At 36.1% G+C, this 26,087-nt stretch overlaps 3 protein-coding genes and 1 non-coding gene across 4 annotated transcripts; 3 read left to right on the top strand and 1 right to left on the bottom strand.

The window, feature by feature from the left end:
- The first annotated feature begins 502 nt into the window (after positions 1-502).
- Positions 503-609, top strand: LOC147936080 (small nucleolar RNA R71). Its single transcript, XR_015569736.1, has one exon. It is a non-coding gene; the product is annotated as a small nucleolar RNA R71 (small nucleolar RNA).
- Positions 610-6,891: 6,282 nt separating this feature from the next.
- LOC104728382 (uncharacterized) lies at positions 6,892-9,660 on the bottom strand. The gene is made up of 6 exons (XM_087468582.1): positions 8,990-9,660; positions 8,555-8,684; positions 8,173-8,466; positions 7,870-8,091; positions 7,539-7,784; positions 6,892-6,972 (listed from the first exon to the last, which is right to left on the bottom strand). Exons 1-6 carry the CDS (start codon positions 9,658-9,660, stop codon positions 6,892-6,894), a joined length of 1,644 nt encoding a protein of 547 aa, XP_087324708.1.
- Positions 9,661-13,300: 3,640 nt separating this feature from the next.
- LOC104718876 (primary amine oxidase 1) lies at positions 13,301-15,770 on the top strand. The gene is made up of 4 exons (XM_010436697.3): positions 13,301-14,489; positions 14,563-14,676; positions 14,828-15,378; positions 15,465-15,770. The coding sequence occupies exons 1-4, from the start codon at positions 13,359-13,361 to the stop codon at positions 15,619-15,621; spliced, it is 1,953 nt and encodes a 650-aa protein (XP_010434999.1). The 5' UTR covers positions 13,301-13,358; the 3' UTR covers positions 15,622-15,770.
- A 6,198-nt stretch (positions 15,771-21,968) lies between these two features.
- LOC104718877 (vacuole membrane protein KMS1) lies at positions 21,969-24,956 on the top strand. The gene is made up of 8 exons (XM_087470540.1): positions 21,969-22,405; positions 22,765-22,976; positions 23,067-23,145; positions 23,231-23,530; positions 23,645-23,802; positions 23,934-24,050; positions 24,137-24,316; positions 24,424-24,956. The coding sequence occupies exons 1-8, from the start codon at positions 22,351-22,353 to the stop codon at positions 24,577-24,579; spliced, it is 1,257 nt and encodes a 418-aa protein (XP_087326666.1). The 5' UTR covers positions 21,969-22,350; the 3' UTR covers positions 24,580-24,956.
- The last annotated feature ends 1,131 nt before the right edge of the window (positions 24,957-26,087 follow it).

Raw genomic sequence — 26,087 nt, 5'->3', positions numbered from 1 at the left:
ATTATAAGGCACAAAAGGTTTTTGTTGACCTTGCTGTTGTTGGTGAGGAGGGTACACATGATCTTGTGGATTAGCAACATTGTTACTTCGGTAAGACAAATTGGGGTTCGTCTTGTAGGGGTTGTAACCTTTGTTGTATCCACCCTGATTCTGGACATAGCTGATCTCTTCACTCTGCTCACCCTCCCCATCTGGAACTTGGAAAGGGTCGTCCTCAGAGACGAAGTGGATGCTCCTCTGCTGGCTCAGCAAGATACGGTCAAACTTCTCATTGACATTCTTGAGGTCCTTTTTGTACTTCTCCTCAGATCCAGTATCGCCGCGAACTGTGCGGTCATAATCCTCATTGTAGGTTCCATCAGACTGAGTGAGATTCTCCACCAGTTGCCAACCTTCATCTACGTCCTTGTTCAGGAAGTTACCGTTAGAAGCAGTGTCAAGCATCATGCGTATTTTGGGAAGGACACCACGGTAGAGAGTACTCAGTAATGACTCGTTGCTGAAACCATGGTGTGGACACTGGCTGTGGTAACCCTTGAAACGCTCCTAGGCTTCACAGAATGATTCTGAGCTCTTCTGAGTGAAGCTGGAAATCTCATTCCTGAGACGTGCTGTTCTGGAGTTAGAGAAAAACTTGGCCAAGAATGCTTTCTTGCAACCATCCCAGGTGGTGATTGATCCCTTAGGAAGGTTTTTCTCCCATTGATGAGCTTTGTCTCCCAGGGAGAATGGGAAGAGGCGCAACTTGTAACCGTCCTCACTCACGCCGTTGATCTTGGTAAGACTGCACAGACGGTCAAACTCGTCCAAGTGGTCTAGTGGATCCTCCATAGGCAACCCGTGGAACTTGTTGCCTTGGATCATGGAGATCAGACAACTTTTGATTTCGAAGTTGTTGTTCTGCATAGCGGGAGGGACGATTCCAGCACGCTGAGTATGAGTGTTCGGTGCATCCCCAGCACCAATGTTCCGGGGTCCCGGATGTGGTTCATTCTGTTGTTCCATAGTAACTGGTGCGGGATGATCAGTGAGTTGACGAGCTTGTCGGGGTCGTTGCAACCGATTGATTTCATCGATCACAGGAAGGAGATTCTGATGCCCTCTTGATCTAGTGTGCATGCAAGGTTGCAATCAACAGGTACCTGAGATGCAAAACAAACAAGCAGAAAACCAAAGCAAGTCAGTACTCAGAATGATAAGTGTAACGGAACTTAATCTTGCAAAACTTGAAATCTTAAATGTAGCAAAACGAATCCCAAATGGCAACGGCGCCAAATTGATACTAGGATTTTTGCGTGTCTATCCTAGCAGGTTCAATTAACCTTATGCAGTTGTAGTACTTAAGGTGTCAATCCAAGTGGGATGTTGCTAACAATCAAGATGCAATCAAGAAATCACAAGTCAAGCCAATATAAAAAGAGTGTTTGTCTAACAGTCCTAGAATGATGAAAATGCAAAAACAGAAATGAACTACAGAATTAGAAACGAAAATGTATGACAAGAAGTAAACAAGAGTAAAAACGAAAACGAGTCTAAGCATGAACAAAACCGCAAGATAAGAAACAGTCTCAGGAATGCAATATCAATCAAAAAGATAAAAGTCCTAAGGATGGGAGTAATTGATTTCGGTGGAGTATCCTAGTCTACAGAGTGTTTAACATGCCACAAGCAAACTATCCCTAAACAATGAATATCACAACTTAGCTAATCCAATCTCTTGACAGAAGCAACTCAGACTCAACCACTTCCAAACCTAGCTCTCGCTAGAGAAACATGATCAAGCGTGGCATGACAAACAAGTTCATTCACGTCAACAAACGTCCTAGACAACTAATTTCTTAGGCTAGGAACGTAAGTCTCTGGCGCTAGTTGGTCAGACATTTCATCGAACACCTTTTGGGTGCGGAAATGTCTAAGACCTAGTTCCAATTGATCAGAGAGAAACTAGCATTTCTAACACTAGTCCAGAAGGGAATCATAAAAATCAAAGCTTAAACACTCTACATCCTAAGATCCTCCACCTAGTCTATCCCATCCCCAAGAACTCTAGCACTAGTCAGATCCGGAAATCATCACTAAAGACACAAGTCCAGAAAATATTGAACAAAGCATAATAAGATAGACAAGAATGAGATGAACAACTTTGTAGAAGAAATCAAATGCAAAAACTAAACAGATTAAAAGATATCTGGACACAAAGTCTCAAACGTTTTAGGTGGCTAGGTAGAACCTTAAGAACAAAACGAGAATAAAAGATAAGATGTCCTCAACAAGACTTAACAAAATGTATATATATTAAAAACATGTGAATCCCTAAAACTTAAAACGACAAGATAGAGCGTCGGTTCGGGAGTCTCCTGAAGCGTGTGAAACCAAACATGTGCGGTCGAGTCGCGTGTCGTCTCTCCCTGGGGTGCAATCGAGTGGAGCGGGTCGAGTCGCGTGTCGTCTCGCCCTGGGTTGCAATCGAGTGGAACGGATCGAGTCGCGTGTCGTCTCTCCCTGGGGTGCAATCGAGTGGAGGTGATACGATTCGAGTGTCATCTCTCCCTGGGGTGCAATCGAGTGGAGGTTATACGACTCGAGCTGGGTGTATATGTATCCATTTAAACGGTGATAACTCTTGAACCACACCTCCGATTGACTTGAAATAAACGGCATTGGAAAGATGACTCAACTCTCTACAACTTTGATAACGACGTCAAAAACTGAATCCCTCTACCGGTGGCTCGAGTGATGGATCGAGTGGCGACTCGAGTGGTGCCTCGAGAGTGACTCGATTGGTGCAGCTGAGAGTGGCTCGATTGGTGCAGCTGAGAGTGGCTCTATTGTCTGCGTCTCCGACGTCTCCTAAACACCTGAAATACTTCGAAATGTACAATGTATGCAAGGATGATGCATAAACTTCCTAAATATGCAAAGTGTATAATAGAGGTTCTAAAATGATGCAAAACGACTAGTTGTCCTAGCTAAATGCATGACAAATACAGGCTAAGGAGATGCAAAATATAGACATATCAGTCAAATTTATTTATTTTAAAAACTGTAAACCCGGACATCGGGCAGGTCCTAATCTAATAGTATAGAAATTTTTGGAACTATATCACTTGATGTCGCCGAGATCCTTAGGATATTTTTGGGATTGGGATATTAAACTCTTGGTTTGATTGGGATGATAATATTAAATTCTGGTTGTGTTGCTCTCCAAAGTACTGGACCAATGTTATTTTACTTATGTTACTTCCACTCCCTGTTTTAGAAATCGCTAGGCGCTAGTTGGGCGGTCGGGTTGGGCCTAGCGCATAACGAGAAAATCGGAGATTAAACGAGGATTAATCGGACACTAGTTTTTGGGTTATTTTATTAAATTAATAGTAAATTATAAATAAATAGTACTAAATATATGTATAATTATTTTTATGTGAAAAGAAAAATATCAAATAAAATATAAAGCTATAGTATTGTCTTTAAAATTACGGTAAAAACATAAAAACGTAATTTTAAGAAAAAAAATTATGATTTTAATTAAAAGTTTGTACATTAGTTATTGTGTAAAACATCATAAACTCTTAATTTAAATGTCTAAATAACAAAATATATATATTTGATTTATATTTGGCTCCAAAAATAATCGGTATATACAAAATTATGCGGGAATTAATCGGATTAGACGGTATAATTGGATAATCGATGTTAAGCGGGAATTAATTATTAATCGAGACGGAGAGAATGAGGCTAGCGATTTTACGAGGTATAGTTGGTAGTAGGCGGGAATTTTTAAAACAAGGCTTCCACTACATACCTTGATTGATTTAATATAGCATAGGAAGAAAAAATATATATATTACTAGGAATATATAGGCAAACATGATATCTTATCTAGTTCACGGCTATTTTTTCTTTCTTTCTTCTTTTCATTGACATTCATTTGAGACCGTTTCCTAATCATTACTAAGGGCCTTTGCCCATTATGATAGCACCCCAAAAAAAATCAATTAACAATAGCACTAGCAAAAATATTGGCTGAGGTTTAAGAAAATACGAAGAATTAACATTTTGAACACCTTCCCTCCTATTCGAGCTATATATATACTAGTATTATACCCGGTGCTATGCACCTAAAAAATAATGTTATGCTAAATTTTATCAAAATTTATGAAAATTTAGTTTGTATATAATCAAGTGGGGAAAACTGTAGTTGGTTCTCTGAAATGATATAGTGAGAAAATTGTAGTTGTATATATTTGTTTTTTAACAAAAAAAAAAGTAATATATAGTCTTCCAAATATTAAGAATTAGCTTCCAACTTCAATGTTTTATATAATATACTATACATAATCTATAAAAGACAAACTTACGTTTAACTTACGTTTAATATTCAAAGACGATCAATACAAACTTAAAACCATTAGATTAAAATTCAAGGTCATAGCCACAATTTTTTACCGGGGTGAAGTTGATTCAATACAAAGATGATATCACTTGCGTCTTGATGTTCTAATTCGTCTTCAGCCTTTGCCACGGGTGCTGCTCTTGCGCAAGTCTTCATCTCTGTTTGCGTCTCCTCTTCTATTCATCAAGTTTGCCTTTTTTAGCGGTGTGGTCTATAAAACAAAAGTATATTAAACATACATATAAGAAAGAAAACAAAAATTTGAAAAAAAAGAAATAATATAATCATATAAAAGGAATGAATAAAATAAAAGATACGTAACATACCAGAGGCTATATGCCTTATATGATGAAGTCATCGGAGATTGTCGGCGTTAATAACAAAATTTTGGAATTTATTATATGTTGTTCTCTTACGAAGCATGCCTTACTCCTAAATGAGTTTAGCCTCAACTTTTAACAATAAAACTAACATCTACAACAGAAAGATGATCAATGAGATACGTATATATAGCTTTGATGACGTGGCTGTCAATAGTTTGAATAAAAGAGATCGTGGGATTATGGAGGCGAAATATCCTCTAATTTATTTTTGATTTTCTTTTTAGAGTGATATGATCATGAAACCATCCAGGAAGACTCTTGAGTCTTGTTCAACACGAATGAAGTCGAAGATCAGTTCTTCCAGGCAAACGACTATTTGGAATACATTCTTACCTCATTTAGAGCATATCTCGAAATAGAATCAGTCCAATCAGAGTTCGTATGAAGAAGTTATTCATTTTACAAATCAGGTGAAATCATGGCTACGCGATTTGGACCTACAAGCATTCAACGGAGGATTCCAACCAAGTCAGAAAGATTCAAGCTATGAACCTAACTGTTCTGGAATCTTGATCCGTTCTGGAACCATGGATAATTGGAATCACATTGAGATCAGTTCATATGTTAAAGATATGGATATTTCAAATCAGTGGATCTATCCCAGTACCACTTTCACGTCTGAGCCAAATATCGTCTTACACAGAGCAACTCAGAAACAATTTCGACACGAAACCACTTGGAGGATGTTAATAGATCTCTTATGTTTCCAAGGAGCTCAGAAACGGAAGATTTGGCCCAAGGAATACAAGGATACACTTCATTTGCCAAATGAGGTCAATCTAATTCTTCACATGAAGAGTTTTAGGTCCAATTGGTTTAGGTGCTTCCAGAATTATGTTTGGCAGCCAGGAGTTGTTTCTACTAAGCCCAAGGGGAAGAAATCATACAATCCATGTTGTTTCTCATCAGCAAGTTGGATCAAAGAGTCAAAGTCAAAGAAGATCAAGAAAACACTTAATGGGTCAACTCAAGAGCTTATGGCCAAATGGAATATAGGAAATTGTATTAGGGATGATATCTATCAAGTCCAGCCCACTTTGAGCCTAATACAAGCCCAAGAAGGCCCAAAATAATCGCTTTGTTTTGTGGTCAAAGAAGAGTGACGAAAATAAGAGATACATGCACCAAAAGTCACTTTGGAGGAAGGGAAACATGCACCAAGAGTTGGGTCTTCATTCAACTTAGTATCTTTAATGTTTTTAGTTTCAAGAATAATCAATATTTGGCTTTGTGACCAAGTTTTCTACCTCTTTATAAATACATGTAATCTCATTTGAGAAATCATTCAATTAAGAAATCTTTTATCTTTTATTTGAGAGTGGTAAACTCCTTTGTTCCTTTTGGAACTTGTTATTTCTCCTCGGTGGGTTACATCAAAGAGTTATCCTTGGTGGTTTACATCAAAGAGTTTCGGTATATCAAGTGATTCCACAGCACTTGACGTTGCCATTCACTAGCTGAGGATTGAAGAGACGTTATAAGAGAGTCTAGGGCACAAGGATTTTTGGGATTCGTCTCACGCCTTGTCATCTGTCTCCGCGAAGCTTCTATCTAAAGTTCCACCACCTTGCTTTGTTTGGTTTGTTTTAAGAGAGTTTGGGGCATAAGGATTTTCGAGTTTATCTCACGCCTTATCATCCAGCTTCGCGAGCCATCGAAGTTCTAGGATTATCAGTCTACCTACCTTAGAGTGTCGATTGCTTGGGAGAATCACATCAAGTGGTATCAGAGCTTTCAAGAATCACATCATAGAGTGATAATGTGATCGTGGGAAGTTTAACAATTATGCTTTAATCCTGTAAACTTTCACTTTAATTTTTTATCGACCAATAGATTTATTGTTTCACATAATTATTATTTATTTTTGGATAAAATTGCCACATGTCAAAACATGATTGATCAAGTGACTTATGCTGTTATTGCATGAGCTTTTTATGACCACTTTGACAAACGAACAAAACGGAGTCGTACACGTACTGACGTACGTACCGGCTTCTTACAGCCGTCGACTACTTTAGCGTTGTTCTGTATACTCGCAGTCAGTCACAATGGGTCATCAAACACTTTACACTCTCGTCGGTCCTTTTCTTTTCTTTTTGTTCCATTACTATTGGGCTATATGGGCTTCTTGAATTGCACCAAGATCATGGTCATGTTATCACAGCCTTCCACTACAAGAAAACATGGATTTACCGACTGCAAAAACAATCACTATACAGTCGCTAACTACTTAGTCACGACTGATTGGCGACTAACATACGTAGTCGCTAAACAGTGCGTCGCTAAAAAATTCAGTCGCTAAAAAGTCGCTATGGAGCTACTAATTGGCGACTGATAATTGGGGTCGCTCTTCCCTCGCCAAACAGTCGCTAAAGTTGCGACTGAATTGCAACGCTTTAGCGACTGATATGGTTACTCATTTGCGACTGTTTGGGTACTGTTTTGTTTACGTTTTGGTGACTGTTTTGCGACTGTTTAATTATCATGTTTTTAAAAAAATTCTGGTAAAAATGCATTATTTGATTTTGTAATACCAAAACTGATTAAGAAAACATGTACTAAAACATATCAAACATGAAATTAAACAAATACATAAGTACCATGTTTTTACAAAAGTTGCAAATCCAAAAAACATCCAAATATCCAAGAGTGTTGCAAATATTACATGAGGGAACCTAACTTTGAAAATCAGTAGGGTTTAGGTCATTGGTTTAGGACTCAAGGAAGGCGACATAGTTTGGGTTAGTTTGGAGGAAGCTCACCAAGCGTGAGGTCTCTGCTTGTTGCTCAGATGCAACCCGCAAAGCCTCAGCTGCAACCCGTGAAGCCTCTGCGTCACGCTCACCTTGTAGAGCTGCTTGTTCCTCTATCTTGCGATTAGCGTCTTCAAGCTGTTGTTGTAGGGTTGTGAAAGTAGAATAGCTTCCAGGGTACTTCCGCTTCCCGTTGATGTAACTTCCTAGGCTTCCAACTCCAAAGTATGTTCCTCTATCATTTATGTAAGTAGACTCCATACACAAAACAGAGAGAAAAAGTTATTATAATTACTTAACAATGAAAAACTTAATAGCTTATTAGAAAAAAGCAAATTACCTGAAGAAAGAGCTCATCATCCTCCTCATGAGATAGCTCTGATCGACGTGAAGTACCATCTGAAGACTTATCATTATCCTGAGCAGCCAACTTAGCTTCCCTTCTTTTCTTATATGCCTCATGAACTGCTTGCGCTTTCTTATCCACAAAAGTACCATCTTTTTTGGTATGAGTCCTGAGAAAAACTTCATGAATAGTTGGCGGTCTTCCCAATTCTACTTCCTGGAATGTTAGACAATGAAAAGGTAAGAAATCATTTGATGTCAAGTAATTAAACAATGAAAAGGTTATGATGTAACTCACCATCTCTTGTTCGATTTGTAAGTAAGACTTTGGCCCTGATACATGCTTGTGAGGGCCAAGACCATTACGGTCAGACATTCGAGCTGTTGAAGTGGTTGCACTCTTTTCCATGGCTTCTTCTGTGTTCCAATAGTCACACATTTCTTTCCAAAGAGTTCTCTCAATCCACCTCGGTTTCACTTCCTCTTGCTGAGCTGCTGCCTTGGAAACCATGTCTTTCATACGGTTTTGACAAATGCTATAGAACTTTGCTTGAACCACACCGGTTAGAGAGGGATCCCAGGTGTGTGTTTTCTACAAAAGAAGACTAGTGTTAGTGATAAAAAAAACAAAAAAAAAATCTATAAATACAGAAATCAAATTGAAAGGAGTAGAAGTTTACCGCGAATTCCAAGAAGTAACCTTCTCTTCCTGCATTCGGAACACAACCCCAACTGTAATATGGACCATCAAACTTGTTTGTAAACACTTTTGTAATCTTTCGGGTAAGTGATGACTTGTCTTTACCAAACCTTCAAACACAAACAAATCAGTAGTCAAATTCCAATCAAACACAAACAAATCGATCAATCCAAGTAAAATTCTAATCACAAACACACACAAACAATCCAAAATTCGAAAAATTCTGATCACAAACAAACACAATCAATCCAAAATTCTAATAATTCTAATCACAAACAATCACAAACAATCCAAAATACAAAATTCTAATCCAAATTCTAATCACAAACAAACAAACACAATCAAATTCTAATCCAAACAAACAAACATAATCAAATTCTAATCCAAAATACAAAATTCTAATCCAAATTCTTACCAAGTGGTTTCACGCTCTAATGAGGGAGAGAGGACAGTGGTATACTTCTCACGGCCTGGTTGGACAAGCATGTCATGTAAAGAAGCGAGTACATCAGTTGGGAGATTTGATTCCCTTGCACCGTCATCCTCTGAATCAGCTTCTTCCTCATGTGAGTTTTGCGCTTGAGAACTGTGAAGCGATGCAGAAGCTGCTCGAGGTTGACCAGGTTGAGAAGAGAGTGGTCGATGAGACTGTCGAGGTAGAGGAGACTCTCGTGGTAGATTCGAGACTTGAGGAGATTGTCGATGATGATTCGTGACTGACGATTGAGGAGACTCTCGAAGTTGACTCGAGAATTCTGGTGGATTCATCGCGGAGGCGAGAGGTTGAGGAAAAGGACGGCTGGTTGGATCTTCGCCGGAAGGGGATGTTCCGGGAAAGCTCCTCGAGTGCTGGAACAGATTTGTCGGAGGTGGATAGTCTCGGTAAGAAGGTGTAGGTCTCGCTGGAGGCTGGAGGTTTGGGACAGGAGTTCTCTGAGAATCAGTCTCTGGAACTCGATGGTTCGCCGGCGTGAAGGTATACTGGGGAGGAAGATTGGCGGGTTTGTGATTCGCCGTTTGTGAGGTTCCAGAGGTTCGATTAGAGGGGTTTCTTCTTCCTCCGCCTCTTTTCTTTACTCCAGCCATCAAGGGTTTACGGTTTCGTTGAGTGAGAGGAATTTAGATCTAGGGTTTTAAGGTTTTGCCGTTTCGTCTCGAAGAAGAAGAAATGAGAAAAGAAATGTTAGATTAGGGTTTGTTCGGAGAAGAAAACGAAAAATAATGGGTTTTCGTGTTTTGTTACGGCCCAAATTTTATTAAGGCCCAAATTTATTAAAGCAGTCGCTAAATAGTAGCTCTTTAGTCGCAATCTTTTAGCGACTGTCAAACTGGTCTCCAAATTAGTCGCAAATTGGCGACTACACTACGACAGTATGCATCAGTCTCTAATTAGCGTTTACTAGGCGACTGATTTATTTTAGTAGCCATTCAGTAGTTAAACAATCGCAATTCAGTCACTAAATTTAGCGACTGTGTTTTTAGTCGTAAATTGCAGTAACCAATTCCATGTTTTCTTGTAGTGTTCACCACCTGCGGTATTTGGCGCCAGACATCTATCGAGAACCTTTTCACATACTGCCGAGAGTTTGGTCTCCTGAATGTAACTGTCAAGAAACCTTAGTTTGAGTAGAATAGGTTTTCTTATCTATCGTAATACACAGGTTGTGCCTTTACTGCCTTATATACATGCTAATAGCTCTACCCTTGACCTAATTACAGATGATATGGATATGGACTAAGACATATACGAAGCCCATATAGCCCAATAGAGGAAGAAAGAGATGATCCCTTGAGAGAGAGACAACGAGATAGGAAATAATCTCAAGTTGCTTGTTTCTCTGGCTTTCTGTTGAATTGGTCGTTTAGTAAATCAATCGAGGCCAGGTCTGTATATATATAAAAACACAATTTGACAAAAAAGGAAAAACGAAGAAAAAAAAAGAAGAATACACATATATCAATACTCTTTCCTTTTATATAGCTAAAAAAAAGGAAAGACCCATTCAATAAAGGAAATATTTACATAATAGATCATAGGACTGACTGAGAATATTCACATGTCCCTTAATTTTGACATATAGCATTTGAAAAGTAAACAGATTAAACTCAAAAATGCGCTTTCGTCATTCTAATATTACAAAACAAAACTGATTTACATGTATTAATTCGGGGTAACTATGTTCGGATCGTGATTAAGTATTTGGATATGGAATTAAGGCACTTGGACATTTTGTGTCTTCGTTAACTGATGTCCTCGCAACAATTAATATATGCATACTAGTATCTGATCCCCGCTACATCACAAATAAAAATATTTAACGATATGTACAAATTAATTCAAATTGGTCAAATAGAAGTAGTAAAAATGTTTTAAAAAAAAATGAACATAATAAGTTTAATGTGAAAATGACAACGTCTAACTTAAATAATAAAGGTCTTTTTCTCTATCGATAGCCACCCTTACATAATGGTGATTACATTAAACTTTACATAGAAAACAATCAAAAAAAAATATAAATATGATATTGAACATATTTATGAACATAATAAGTTTTTTTAACTATAGTAAGTTTACAGCTTGCTAAAATAGTAGTATAAATCCTTTATATAATAAAATGGAAGTACACAACATTGTTGTTTTGTAGACTATATATAATTTTAATAAGTTTGTTACAAATAGGTTATAGATTAATTGATAAATTAATTGGTTACAAGTTAAATAGTGGGTGCAACTTTAATTTATTTCCTAAAATCTTAAAAAGAATATTCTAAATAATCATTTGATATCATCTAACTTACCATATTAATTTCTTTGATATATAACTTAACATATTAGTTTGTTAATTATCATTATACTTCACCTCTCATTTTTTATATATGAGTCTATTTTGTGAAACAAATAAATTATCATATTATTTATTATAATTATAAAATAGTTTTATTTCTGAATATACAATAAGTTGAATTTTTAAAAACAAATATAAATTGTTCAATATATAAAATATTCAATCTTTAGTAACATTATTCTTTAAAAATAATATCTATTGATTAAAATTTTTACTGAGTAACGGGTCAAAATTTGAATATTTAAAGTCGATTTCATATTTTTTGTTGAATTTTATAGTTTTATATAATATTATAAACTTTATAGCACAAATACTTATTTAGAATCATTAACAGTATAAAACTTACAATAATAAATATTTTTTTCAAGTAATCATATCTAGGATATGATTTTACTGCATAATATTTTATCAAAAAAAACTTTTTAAAAGAATCACATAAATTATATTTTATATAAAAATTACAATATAAATAAAATGAATTTCAACCAGCACGGGTCTTAATCTAGTAAGTATTGTTAAAAAGAGAGATATGGTCATTATCAAATTAACCTCATCACTAAAGTAGAAGAGAAGCTCCAAAAGCTTTTCTCCTTCTCACACTCTCTCTTTCCCAATCTCTAATTTCGTACGCCCGGAGCAATGGAAATTGACGGTGGAGATCGTAATTCCGGTGAGCGGCCGATCATCAAGGTCACAAACGACGAAGGTATCGACGCGCCTGACTTGCGTTCCCTCGTTAGCAAACAACAGGGAGCAAAATTAGTTACGAACACTTTTTTTGCCGCTGATCCCAACAACTCTCTTTAGCTTTAGCTATTCTTGACAAGATGATGAAACTTGGTTATGAGCCTAGCATTGTCATACTTACCTCGCTGTTCAAGAAGATGGAGAAAGGAAGTATAGAGGCTAATGTTGTAATCTACAGTACAATCATTGATGGTTTTTGCAAATACAACATACTCAACCTATTCAACGAATACAAAGGAATTTGAGCAAATGTTGCTACCGGTAGCTTTCTCATAAACTGTATTTCTAATTACGGAAAATGCATGGAGTGATGCCTCTTGACTACTGCATGTCATGACTGTGAGGAAAGTTACTCTTGGCATGATCAATGGGTTTGTGAAAGAGGGGAAACTTTTTGAGGCTGCACAATTGTATGAGGACATGATTCAAAGGTTTTTAGATCCTGGTATACTGTCACATCACTGATCAATTTGGTTTTGTAAGCAAGACCGCCTAGACAAGGCTACGCAAATGTTTTTTTTATTTTTTTTATTCACTGATAACTGATTAATTTCTGCTAGTCTCTTTGAGATTATCCAAGCGCAAAAGATCAATGACTACATGTATAATTCTTCGGCTTTGTCAATCAAATAAACGTAATTAATTAGCTCAAAATTATATATTTTAGCTTATACATATCTAGTTAATTATTCTCTTCATTTCTAATCAGTTTGTAATTTGTGCGTTTTAGAATTTAGTTAACGTAAACAAAGTTCAAACTAGCACTGGCGGCAGGGAGAACCTGAGATTGCAATAACATCATCATGTGTGCAAGTGGGATCATTAATATAGTAGTCATCTTACATAGTTACATATATAATCCTTGGTTTATACTTCAAGTTATGACCTTATTTATATTTTATACATCATCCCATTCGAATAATAAGTTTGCTCGCTCCCTTGAAAGAGAAGGAAGAGTATATATAAAATATGCCACGTGATAATTATTTTTTCATCTTTACGTTTCTCATTTTAATGGGTCTCATTCCACGACTTTTTCCTATATGTATATTTATTAATCATATCGACGCACCTACAAAACATATAGGTGCATGCATATAAATGTATTAATTGTTGTCGTCTTCTTCAATAACAACTCCATCAATTTCTTTTAATGGTCTTATCAAAAGTTTGACCATAAATTTTCCATCAATGAACAAACCAATACTTGCCCTAGTCTTTCTCCTACAATGTGCTATAACTCTTGGGCTCCATTTCCACCCACTTGATCCCTTAACTCCTCAAGAAATCAACAAAACAAGCTTCATCGTTAAGAAATCTCATCTAGGCAATCTCAAAGATCTCACATTTCACTACCTCGACTTGGATGAACCAAACAAGAAGCACATCCTCCAATGGCTATCGCCAAATCCCTTCAAGAAACCACCACCCCCACGTCGTCGATCACTCGTGGTGGTTCGAGCCGGTGGTCAAACCCACGAGCTCATCATCGACCTAACCACTAGCAAGATCGTATCCTCCCGCATCTACACAGGCCATGGCTTCCCTCCATTCACATTCATAGAGCTTTTCAGAGCCAGCAAGCTTCCTCTAACATACCCATCTTTCGAGAAATCGATTCTTGATCGAGACCTAAACATCTCCGAGGTTTCTTGCATCCCTTTCACCGTTGGCTGGTACGGAGAAATCACCACGAGACGCGAGGTCAAAGCCTCTTGCTTTTACAGAGACGGTTCAGTCAACGTCTTCACGAGACCCATCGAAGGAATCACCATAACTATAGACGTTGACTCAATGCGAGTCGTGAAGTACTCAGACAGATTCAGAAAGCCTCTCCCTGATAAAGAAGGTAACGACTTTAGAACCAAACACAAACCTTTCCCGTTCTCTTGCAACGTCTCCGACACAGGCTTCAAGATACTCGGCAATAGAGTCAAGTGGGCTAACTGGAAATTCCACGTCGGATTCACGGCGAGAGCTGGAGTAACCATATCGACGGCTTCGGTTCTTGACCCGAGAACCAAAAGGTTTCGACGAGTGATGTATAGAGGACACGTCTCAGAGACTTTTGTTCCCTACATGGATCCAACCAATGAATGGTACTTCCGTACGTTCATGGACATCGGAGAGTTCGGTTTCGGGAAATCCGCCGTGAATCTGCAGCCGCTCATTGACTGCCCGCAAAACGCTGCGTATTTAGATGGACACGTTGCGGGACCAGACGGGACAGCTCAGAGGATGACCAATGTGATGTGTGTCTTCGAGAAAAACAGTTATGGTGCTTCTTTTAGACACACCGAGATTAATGTTCCAGGACAAGTGGTAAACTTCAAAAACATTTATTTTATATTTTTTTAAGGAACCTTGATTAGTAATTTGATTAAGTGTTTTGCAGATAAATAGTGGGGAAGCTGATATTCGTTTAGTGGTTAGAATGGTGGCCACAGTTGGAAACTATGATTACTTTTTGGATTGGGAATTTCAAAAGAATGGAGCCATCAGAGTTGGGGTACGTACTGTTTACTTCATTTTTATATATTTCACTTTTTTGGGTTGACGTAAGTGTTTTTAGAACCAACTAACGTGTGCTTAATCTATATATTAGTATGGTATTTGATTTTTCTAAGTAATTGACTATTCTTGGTTGAATACATATATAGGTGGGTTTGACTGGAGTTTTAGAGGTAAAAGCAACGTCGTACACGTCAAACGAGCAGATAACAGACTGCATCTACGGGTCGTTGGTGGCCAAGAACACCATCGCCGTTAACCACGATCATTACCTAACGTACTATTTGGACCTCGACATCGACGGTAACGGTAACTCCTTGGTGAAAGCCAAACTCAAAACGGTAAGAGTAACTGACGTTAACAAAACGTCTTCTCCGAGGAAGAGTTACTGGACGGTCGTGAAAGAGACGGCGAAAACTGAAGCTGACGGTAGAGTCAAGCTCGGGTCAGAGCCGGTGGAGGTGTTGATTGTTAACCCTAATAAGAAGACAAACATAGGAAACACGGTTGGTTACCGGCTGATACCGGAGCATTTACCAGTCACTTCTCTTTTAACGGACGATGATTACCCGGAGATAAGAGCCGGTTACACTAAGTATCCGGTTTGGGTGACTGCCTATAACCGGTCAGAAAGATGGGCGGGTGGGTTTTACAGCGATAGGAGTCGTGGAGATGACGGCTTAGCTGTATGGAGTAGCAGGTAATTAATAGAAAGATTTATTTAATTTTGTGAATAATAGTACAATTTAAAGGAATAAATGTATGGTTTTGTCTTAACGGGAACAGGAACAGAGAGATAGAGAACAAAGACATAGTGATGTGGTACAACGTTGGGTTTCATCACATTCCATACCAAGAGGATTTTCCGGTTATGCCAACTCTTCACGGTGGATTTACTCTTCGACCTTCTAATTTTTTCGATAATGATCCTTTGATCGGGTAAATTCGTACATGCATCACAGAAAATTGGTTCTTATGTATTTACTTTTATTGTTGCATATATAAATTTGTTTTCGAATATGATTTTTATTCGATATATATAGTATTATAGTGAGAATGGTTTAACTACACATTACTAATACCTTATGGAAACCTAATTCATGTGCCAATTATTTCACCTGTTTTTCCTTTAAATATATTTTTTGATAGTAATTTTAAATACTTCAATTTTTTTTCTATATTTTACATGATCATTTATTTGAAATAAACAATTTAGATTTGATATGAATTCGATTGGAAAAAGTAAAACGGATTTTATATGTGAGAGGTTTCTAAAGATACTAAAATTCGACACTACATTCTGAATAAATTTTAATTTTTTTAATATACTAGATTTTAACCTGCGGTGCATCGCGGAACTATTTTTTTGTAATTTAAAAATTTAAAATACAAATTGTATAATTTTATTTTGATTGTTAATTTTAGGATTTAACCCGCATGACAATTTTTTTTTACATAATTGTAATTTAATCAACTTAATTAGATATGTTTAAAATTGCTTTATGTATACACAAAATATTAATTCATTTAGTTTTTAATCAATCAAAATAATTTCATTTGGAATTTAATCAATCAAAATTATTTTCAGTTGGAATTTAATCAATCAAATTTAGTTGATGTGAAACTAAACATATGTTACTATGTATAATACTAATAATCACAAGTTTGATGGTACAATTATATATTTTTGCATATAGTATTGTCGGAAGATGAGATCAAATCAAAAGAGGAGGATTGTACATATTTTTATTTTCCTGCAAGAAATTAAAGAAAAATTATTAAAGATCTTAGATATTTGTTAAAATCAAATCAAAAAGAAAAGCACACATAGAAAACTTAAAAAAAAACATATAAAAAAACATATATGATGAAGATAGTTTAAAAAAACTTTAAAATACATAGTAACCTTATAAAAATTGTAAATCAAAAAAAAAATTATAAAATTTAAAAATAAGAAATTTCATTATTATACGTACCCTTCACAAAAAAGAAAGAAAATAATATATATGTAAGTTTATAAAAGAAAATCGTTAGAGATTTAAAATTCTGGGAGAAATAACCTTTGATTTGATGAAATATAATTTTTATCTTATATTAAAAAACCAAATTTATTTTTTCTAAAACCAAGTCCTTAAAACAAAAGAAAAATCTATGAAAATGAAAATGAATAAGATTTTTTGGAAAACAAAAGATTTATGCTCCTTATTCTTAAAAAACTCATATGATGGACAAAAATATGGTGATGTATTCTATATCTCATAACATAAAAAATAAGAAAAAATAGTTATTTAGAAGGAAAAAAAATAAACATGAAAGATATAACAAAATAAGAGAAATACTTAAAAGTTTCTTACCATCATAAATTAGCTGGTAAAGAAATCTGTAGCATAATTAAAAAAAAATAGGTGGAGATTAGCAAAATTTTAATAAAGTTTAGATCTAAAACCCAAATTGACCATGGTGTAAAAGCACATACCTTCTCATGCACCAATCCACTCTTATTGCCATGATTACAATTGAGCTGCAAAAAAAAACAATACGAAGTATGTATTAGTGATGCTAATTGTGAAGAAATCTACTATTTTCTATCATAGATGAATTGAAAAAAAAAACTAATAACAAAGTACAAATGTGGTTATTTAGTAGATTGACGTTCATAGGTTATTTATAGTGCTAGTGTGATATCAAATTGACTAAAATATGGTGAGCAATCAAAAAGATTTGATGACATAATTCAAAATATTTAATATTTACATAAGGCATATCTAATTAAATAGTCGTGTGTGTTTTAGTTAGTTTCTATTTGCAGTATTTTAGGAATATGTAGAGATATTGTCGAAATATTTAGTTATTATGATTTTAATTATTTTTATCTTTTTTACTAAAACACTTAAATCTTTTAGGTTAAAAAGGAAAACACAAACTGATTTCCTAAAGATATTTTAGGAATAATTGAGTTTAGGAATATTTTATTTATTAGGAGAGATAATTTAGGAACTTAATTGATTTTATTTAGTTATTGTGATCGATTAGGAATATTCAATTAGTGTTATCGATTTTGATTTTTCATATTTAACTTAATATTATTTTGTGCAAATATGTTGTGATCAACTTTGTAAATAGGTTTTTAAAGAAGTTAAACTTAAAGGGTAGAACCCAAAATGTAATTCAAAAATGTATATATAGATGTTAGTTAATTGGATGATGTTCCCGATATTCAATATAGGTACAATAAATATTGTATTCTTAGTTTATTGGGAGAGATACTTTAATATTATTGAGATAGATATTTTAATAGCACGTCAAAGCTTTGTTATTACTAGACTAGAACGAAAATATTGAAAATCTATCTCAACATTTTTGGAGTAAATTTTTGTGTCATCTTTTTGTATCTTTGTATCCAAACAAGTCCCAATTAAATTATCGACAATCCTTACAACCAAACACAATCATTTCCTTATTTGATAATATTAATTTCAAATTTCCTAAATTTTATCTACCTAATTTAAAACAATATGTTAGATAATAATATAACTCTCCTTTCACTTTTATTTAATCTTATATTTAATTATTTGAATTACTATATAATACATAAAGTTAATAAAATATTATTTTTTCTTTTCAGCATATGATGTGATTTGAATTTTAATAAACGGTTATCTATTTTAAAAATCTATCTTAACATTTTTAAAGTATATTTTTGTTCAATAATCTTTTTTGAAATGATTTTCCAAAAAACCATGGTCTTAAACACTATTAATCATCATAAATTTGATTTTAATCATAGTTCATTGTATTTTTGACCATGGTTTAAGTCTTTAAGACTATGCAAAAAACCATGGTCTTAAAATAAATTTGATTTTAATCATAGTTCATTGTATTTTTGAAAGTACACATATTTATTGTTCTTTCAAAGTCAACCCATATAATTTTATTAATAAGTACTGTTGATTATTTTAAAAACACCAAAATAAAATATATATAAGTGTATTGATATTACAAAACAAAGAAATTTACTATGCGGTAAATTTTGCAAATACAACAGCATATATATAATATTGTAATATTTATATTAACTAACTAAAAAACCTGATTATATTAGTATACTAACCTATTTAAATGATTTATGAAAACGAATAGACCCGTGATGTACCACAGGGTAAATCCTAGTTACTAGATATATTTTCTAACCATTTGTATCTTTATAACATAGTGTACACAAAAACGTTATTAGAGACCAGAGTTTCTAATTTGTTGCCAAGAATAAGGTAGAAGAGGAGCCACCGGTGATGGCTTGGAGATGCCTCCGGTGATGGTGTGGAATGCCTCACGACGGGAGATATGGCGACGATGGAGGGGAAACCTATTCAATATCATCCAAAATCGGAGACTAGGGTTTCTAATTTGTCGCCAAGAATAAGGTAGAAGAGAGAAGAGGAGCGTCTCACTGGTAGATTTCTTAAGGTGGTCCTTGGAGACGTCACCGGCGATTTCGCTGCCGCCACAAGAGAGGGAACCATCACTGCGTTTTCAGCTTCCATGGTTTGAGAATTCATACGATGATGAGAGAGACTCAAGAAAGGTGAAGCAGAGTTGTGTGCAAGAAAAACTTATTTATTCTCTTTATTTGCTTGTGATACGTGAATCTAATCGCATGCTGATCCATGTGAAGCCTATTTATGCAAAAAACAAAATAAGTTTTTAACTTTTTTTTTTTGGTAGGAAACCAGGAGAAAGCCTTCCGTGTAAATTTATTCAAGAACAAGAAAGAAAATTACAAACTAACTGAACGAGGACACACAAAACCCGACCTGTCCTCCTGAAGCAAAGAATTAACACAGTCTGGTACAAGATTAAAAGCATGAAAACCCAAAGGTAAAGTAAAAGCATAGGTTGCTAACCCATCCGCAAGGCGATTAGCTTCCCTATTACACGTGTGAAACACTGACATTCCAGTCCTTCGATAAAAAGTCATGGCACAACCGCACCATGAAAGACAACGAATGCGTATCGACGATCCCTTTCCTAAGAAAACTCACCACCTGCTCCGAGTCCACCTCTACTTCCAGCCGCGGTATCCTCTTCTCCCATGCAAGATAGAGACCATAATAAACACCCCATAACTCAGCCAAAGGAGAGCAACAACCAATGTTTAAAACAAATCCACCACACCATTCTCCAAACTCATTCCGGATCACTCCTCATGCAGTCGCTGGCCCTGGGTTACCATGAGAAGCCTCGTCCGTGTTCAATTTGTACCATCTGCTCATAGGACACACCCATCGGATCATTACCTCCCTTCGTTCCACCAACTGACTTTTAGTTCCCACATTTGCAGCAATAACCTCCTTCGCAGCATCTTTAAGGAACTGGACTCGATCCCTCCATAACCTGTTTTCACCAAAAATGTTACCACACCTCCATTTCCATGCCCACCAAATAGCCATGGCAAACTGGGTATACCAATCTTGGTTATTGCTAGAAATCCCTCCGCCTAAGTTCCAATGGACCCATTCTAACAAAGACAACTCAAAAAACACTCTCTACTTCCTCACCGGAACAATCTGTATCCAAACACCGGACATAGCTGGGCAGTCCCTAAGAACATAAAATGGTCTCCACTCCGCCTTTACATGTCGAGCACATATATGTGTCACTCAAATGTCGACGGTACCGCTCAGTATTTGTCATAATTATTTGTCTCACAAACATCCAGACAAAGACACGCATGCGTTCTGGAACCCTAAGAGCCCAAACCTTCGAGTAAAAGGAGCCCATGTTTTGAGTCAGAACCGCCTCCCTTGTTAGCAATTCATACGGAGATTTAACCGTGAACTTCCCATCATCAATTTCTCCCCAAGACAAACGATCTGTAGCTACCGTAACCTTATCCATAACTACCGCTGCCAACTCTAAATGAAGATCTTCAGAAATATAAGTGCGATCCTCTCCATGATCCACCCAACACCATCACGCCATAACTCACAGGCTCACATCACGTCATAGTCTGCTGGGAGTTCACATGTTACCAAGTCCACGAGAGGACTACTAGTGATCCACTTGGCTGTCCAGAACTTAACCTGCTGCCCATCTCCAACCACCCAACGAATCCCTTTACACACTACCTCCGTCAAACCAACACAAATGCTTCTCCAGGTGGACGACCAGTGCCCTTTCTTCCTCAACCAAGTCCGGTCCAGGATATCCCCTACCCTGTATTTGGCCCCACTCGTGCCCATAGGCTTTGTTTATCATGAGGACTCGCCACCCCACCTTCACAACCAAAGCCTTGTTCATATCACTCGCTTTCTTTACCCCCAGACCACCCTTCCATTTAGGAAGACAAACCTAATCCCACGCGAGCAAGTGGAATTGTCGTTTCTCTGTGGTAGAACCCCATAAGAAGTCGCGAGAGACCTTACCCAGTTTATCCAAGATACTAGCCGGCAGTTTGATCGTGCTCATGCTATGAATTGGGATAGACGATAGAACCGCCTTTGTAAATGTGAGATGACCTGCAAAGCTTAGCATTCGACCCCTCTAGCCAGCCAAGCGAGAGGATACTTTCTCGAGGACCTCCCCAAATGTTTATTTGTTGATCTGTTTCTGTAAGATAGGCATTTCCAGGTATTTTCCTAAATCTTTTGTTGATGAAGTTCCACTTTGTGCACTTATTAAATAAGTTTTTAACTTTTATTAGGCTTATACATAAACATGAATAATTGTGAGCATTAAATTAAGGGAGAGTTACTATAATAGAACATAAAAGCTTCGTGATTATTAGAGTAGAATGAAAAGGTTGGAAATTACTAGATATATTTTCGAACGGTTTGTACCCCTATAACATAGTTTACACAAAAATGTTATTACCAAAGATGCCATTACAAAAAGAAAAAAAAAACTTGAGAAGAACTAAGTCTACCGTTGGTGTAATGGAAGACTAATCGGGTAAATGTAAATGGTAGATTTATTTGGTAGATTTAGTTGGTAGATAGGTAAACAATTTGATTGATTTAACCGAATGATTCCTCAGTTGATGCAGACTGTTTCCCAACTACTAGGTAAAATCGGTAATGTATTTTTAAATGAAAAACAAAAATTAAATTAAAAAAAAACATGTCCAGTTAAACTCATGGTCTTCAAGTCTTTTTAATTGAATTTGAACCCGGTCTGACTCATTGTGTTATTAAATTCGGTTATATTCCTCATCTCCGGTTCAACCGGAACCATGCAACAAAAATTAGGAAGACCGTAATGGGCTTTAATAGCCCAGTAACCTCTTAAACAAAAGACTCTAATAGAACAAGAGTTTTACAAACTCAGTTTACTCTGCCCTTTGCGTCCCCCATTATCTCTCAGAGTTTTGTTTTGTCTTCTACAAAGACCAGATCTCTCTCCCATCATCAGTTGTGTTCTGTTGGTTTATCTCAACCAAAGCCCACACGTCACGTTACAAAGAAATAAACTTTTAAAAATTGTTTTTTTTTTCCTCCAAAGCAATCTATTTCCTTCTCTTTATTACCCAAATCTTGAATTCCACCGAACCCATGTTCTTAAATCCTTGAAGACATAGGAATCTATGTTAAAAATCTCTTTTTTTATTCCGTTTGAGATATATATATAGTTATTTGGTAGTTGGTGACGCAACTAGGTTTCCACAACACAACACAACATGGGATCGGCTGCGGTTGCGACTTCTTCTTCTTCTTCTGATGTTGCTCTCTCAGGCAAGTTTCTTCCTTTTTTACCTTTGATCAATTAGAATTTTACCCCAATTCGTTCCGGATCAGGGAAGAAGATTAGGATCTTGGTTATCGTTTCGAGATCTGAATCATAGCTTTTTGATTTGTCTGGTGTAGAATATATAAGAATTTTTGAGTATTGATGATGTGAAATCGATTAGATTTAATCTTTTCTAGATTAGTTATATTGGATTAGTCATCAATCTTTTAGGTTTGTATGAAGGTGATAGAGCATAAAGGCTTAGCCTTTTCTTTGAATTGTTGATTTTTCTGATAACCCATTAGCTTATATAGAAGACTCACATTTGTGGGGATTAATATTATTATCTGTGTTGAACTTGCAGCTCTGCGTGAGAAGCATGAGAAGGAAGTCGAGAATCTAACACTGACGACACAACCTTTTAATACATTGAAGTTGTTTGTTGAGGCTACTATTCAGTACATCAAGCGATCGGTGTCGTATCTATTGGCTCATGGAGGTTGGTTCATACTTATAACCACTTTGTTAGTGGCATCTGGTGGTTTGCTTGTCACTGTTGATGGACCTCATGGAAAGGTAAATTAATACTCATTTTAGACTTCTTCTTTGTTCAATCTATAATTGTAAATTGTCATCCAACATATGTGTGTTTGTTTTTGGTTACAGCATGTTGAAGAAGTATTAGAGTATGTCCGATATGGCTTATGGTGGATAGCACTTGGTGTTGCATCTTCTATTGGTCTTGGTTAGTCACACAAAACAAACATAACTTTATTTCCGCGTTTAGAAGCAACTTATATTGTTCTTATTTTGTTCGTTTCCTTGTATAGGATCGGGTCTTCACACGTTTGTTCTCTATTTGGGTCCACACATTGCATTGTTCACTCTAAAAGCGACACTTTGTGGCCGGGTTGATCTAAAATCTGCACCATATGATACAATTCAGTTGAAAAGGGTTCCATCCTGGCTTGATAAATCTTGTTCAGAATTTGGTCCCCCGTTAATGATATCAGCTGCTGGATCACGTGTACCCCTTACCAGCATATTGCCACAAGTCCAGTTGGAGGCGATTTTATGGGGTATTGGGACAGCTCTTGGGGAGCTTCCTCCATATTTCATCTCAAGGGCAGGTTTGTAGATTGCCTTTCTTTTTGTTTATGTCAAAATAGATTAGATAACTCGCTAAAATGTGTTTGCATTGGTTTTGGTTGTTTATTGTGTTTTGCCTTTCTAAAATTTTCCAGCTAGTATATCTGGGAGCACAGTGGATGGAATGGAAGAGTTAGATGGTTCTTCATCTGAGGATAGCGGGTTTATGGCGACTTACCTGAACCGTGTTAAGCGTTGGTTATTAACCCATTCGCAGCACTTGAATTTCTTTACTGTCTTGGTTCTTGCTTCGGTTAGTATACATTCTCCAACTTACTTTTTACCTTCTGTAGTAGCAATTGATTATGACTGTATTTACCGTGTCATGTAACATCTTTTGCTTTCTAGTACTCAGGACCTTACACTGCTTTTATCTGAGTGCAGGTTCCAAATCCTTTGTTTGACCTTGCTGGAATAATGTGTGGACAATTTGGAATCCCATTTTGGGAATTCTTTTTGGCGACTTTAATCGGAAAGGCGATCATCAAAACTCACATACAGGTGCTAAATCTCTTGTCTCATAGATTCAAGTTTAACACCTATATGGTTTTCAAATGTTAACTTAGTTTCTTTCTTTCTTGATGAAGACGATATTTATCATCTGCGTTTGTAATAACCAACTGCTCGACTGGATGGAGAATGAGCTGATCTGGATACTAAGCCATGTCCCGGGTTTGGCTTCTATGTTGCCTGGACTCACAGCCAAACTCCACGCCATGAAAGAAAAGTATATTGATGCACCATCTCCGGTTCCATCTCACATCAAGGTAAATAAAACTTTTCATTCTTTATAAACTTAAACTCTTTTTTTCATTAGTTGCATCTTTCACAAAACTTGAGTTGAGTTTGAGTTCTTTGTTTTGTATTGGGTTAGGTGAAAAAATGGGATTTTTCGTTTGCATCGATCTGGAATGGGATAGTGTGGCTCATGCTCCTCAACTTCTTCGTCAAGATTGTGACAGCAACTGCACAAAGACACTTGAAGAAAAAGCAAGAGAAAGAAATGGCTGTTTTGACTCATTCAGATTGATAAAAATAGCAACCCCACAATCTTTGTTCCTTTTGCTCCAACATCAAAACAGACACTATCCAGGTTTTGAGATGAAGAATGAACAACAACAACAAAAATTGGCAGCTTTTTTCTTCTTCTCATCTTTGACACATTGTTTCTGGTGGTACTGTTCTGTATAGAAAGAACAAAAAAAAGGAAAAAGTTAGGAGGAATTGGGATTATGAGATTGCAGGAGGTTTATTTTGATCCTGTGATTCCATAGTTTAAGGTTATGTGGGAAGAATTTTTTTTTATAAAAAAAGAAGCATTAATTGCTAATTTACTTCTCTGTTAATTGTTAGATTGAAACCTAGTGTAAGCTTTTAAGGCCTATGACAACTTCCAATGTTTTACTATTTGTCTTTTTAATTTCACAGTCAATTTTTATTATCACTGATGCATGGTACTTTCACAAGAACATGAAAGAATAGATTTGTGACTGATTGGAATTATAATTTAGATCATAGCTAGCTTCTAAGGATATCCGTTTGCTTGGTCTATGGCACTATGGCCTTTTTATTCAGTTTCCAAATTATTCATTTTTATCAAGACAAATAAGCGTGGCCATGTTTCTAAAATACTTTATTTATTTTGAATTGGCATGTATAGAAAAAGGCCAAACCTTATCGTTGGTATTGTAGACTTTGCCATTGACATTATATGTTGTCGGGGCAATAGATTTATCTCACTATTTTGTAGATTTATTTTAGTGGGGAAGATTTCATGAGTTTGGGTCCATACTCCATAGAGCTTCAAAGTAGGCCGGCGGCTTCTTTATGCATTATCAAGTGGACCCTTATATAGTTTCTTACCCTAAACGTAACCCCATATGTTTTTGGTTGTATGAATTTGGGACCTCCAACTTTTTAAATTGTGTGGCTCTTATCTTGCGTTGCGATAGCGAATATTACCCGCCTCTAATGTGTAGTATGTTATATAATAGTGCCGTAAAGGTCGGGATGGTGTGAATTTATGGCTTAGCTTCTTTAAAAGAGACAAAACCCTAATGGAGAATAATACTAATTATTAATCCAAGGCGTTAGTGTAAAACAACAAATCAGTTTATTATTGGGTGCAAATTTGACTCGACTGAAGTGTGCAGTGAACTCTACATTTAGTTTGGACGTTAAACGTGTCGCACAATAATGTCCCAAAATGTTAATTGCGATGTGAAGGTGTCACTTTATCGAAAAGATTGGACCCTCCTACAACTACTACTAGTCGTCTATTACTACACTACACTCTCTACTCCGAACATTTTGGTTGATACAATAAAGCTTTTGTGTTATTCAGAAACCAAATTCTTTAAATCGGAAATAGTTGAAAGACCCCCAAAATATAACCCTATAGAAAAAGATTACCGGAAAGCATTTACGAACTTTTATGAAAAATTCATAAACTCTTAAGAAATATTTATATAACTGATTGATAGTCTTCCTGAAAACATAGTATCAATTTTGTAAATATTTTTATTTTGAGCGCCCTAT

Source organism: Camelina sativa, chromosome 10 (genome assembly GCF_030686135.1).
Source record: "Camelina sativa cultivar CO46 ecotype springtype chromosome 10, ASM3068613v1".
NCBI lineage: Eukaryota > Viridiplantae > Streptophyta > Magnoliopsida > Brassicales > Brassicaceae > Camelina > Camelina sativa.
Note: the sequence above shows the minus strand (reverse complement) of the source record. Positions and strands in the feature narration are given on the sequence as shown.

Bases quoted from the DNA above. Each gene is read 5' to 3' on its own strand.
- LOC104728382 (XM_087468582.1), bottom strand. From the start codon at position 9,660: ATGGCTGGAGTAAAGAAAAGAGGCGGAGGAAGAAGAAACCCCTCTAAT. The intron at 8,685-8,989 runs GTAAGAATTTGG...TTGTGTTTGAAG, and splicing joins TTAGAGCGTGAAACCACTTG to GTTTGGTAAAGACAAGTCAT. The intron at 6,973-7,538 runs GTGAGCTTCCTC...TTGTTTTTGCAG, and splicing joins AAGCAGAGACCTCACGCTTG to TCGGTAAATCCATGTTTTCT.
- LOC104718876 (XM_010436697.3), top strand. From the start codon at position 13,359: ATGAACAAACCAATACTTGCCCTAGTCTTTCTCCTACAATGTGCTATA. The intron at 14,490-14,562 runs GTAAACTTCAAA...AGTGTTTTGCAG, and splicing joins TTAATGTTCCAGGACAAGTG to ATAAATAGTGGGGAAGCTGA. The intron at 15,379-15,464 runs GTAATTAATAGA...TAACGGGAACAG, and splicing joins TTAGCTGTATGGAGTAGCAG to GAACAGAGAGATAGAGAACA.
- LOC104718877 (XM_087470540.1), top strand. From the start codon at position 22,351: ATGGGATCGGCTGCGGTTGCGACTTCTTCTTCTTCTTCTGATGTTGCT. The intron at 22,977-23,066 runs GTAAATTAATAC...TTTTGGTTACAG, and splicing joins TTGATGGACCTCATGGAAAG to CATGTTGAAGAAGTATTAGA. The intron at 24,317-24,423 runs GTAAATAAAACT...GTATTGGGTTAG, and splicing joins CGGTTCCATCTCACATCAAG to GTGAAAAAATGGGATTTTTC.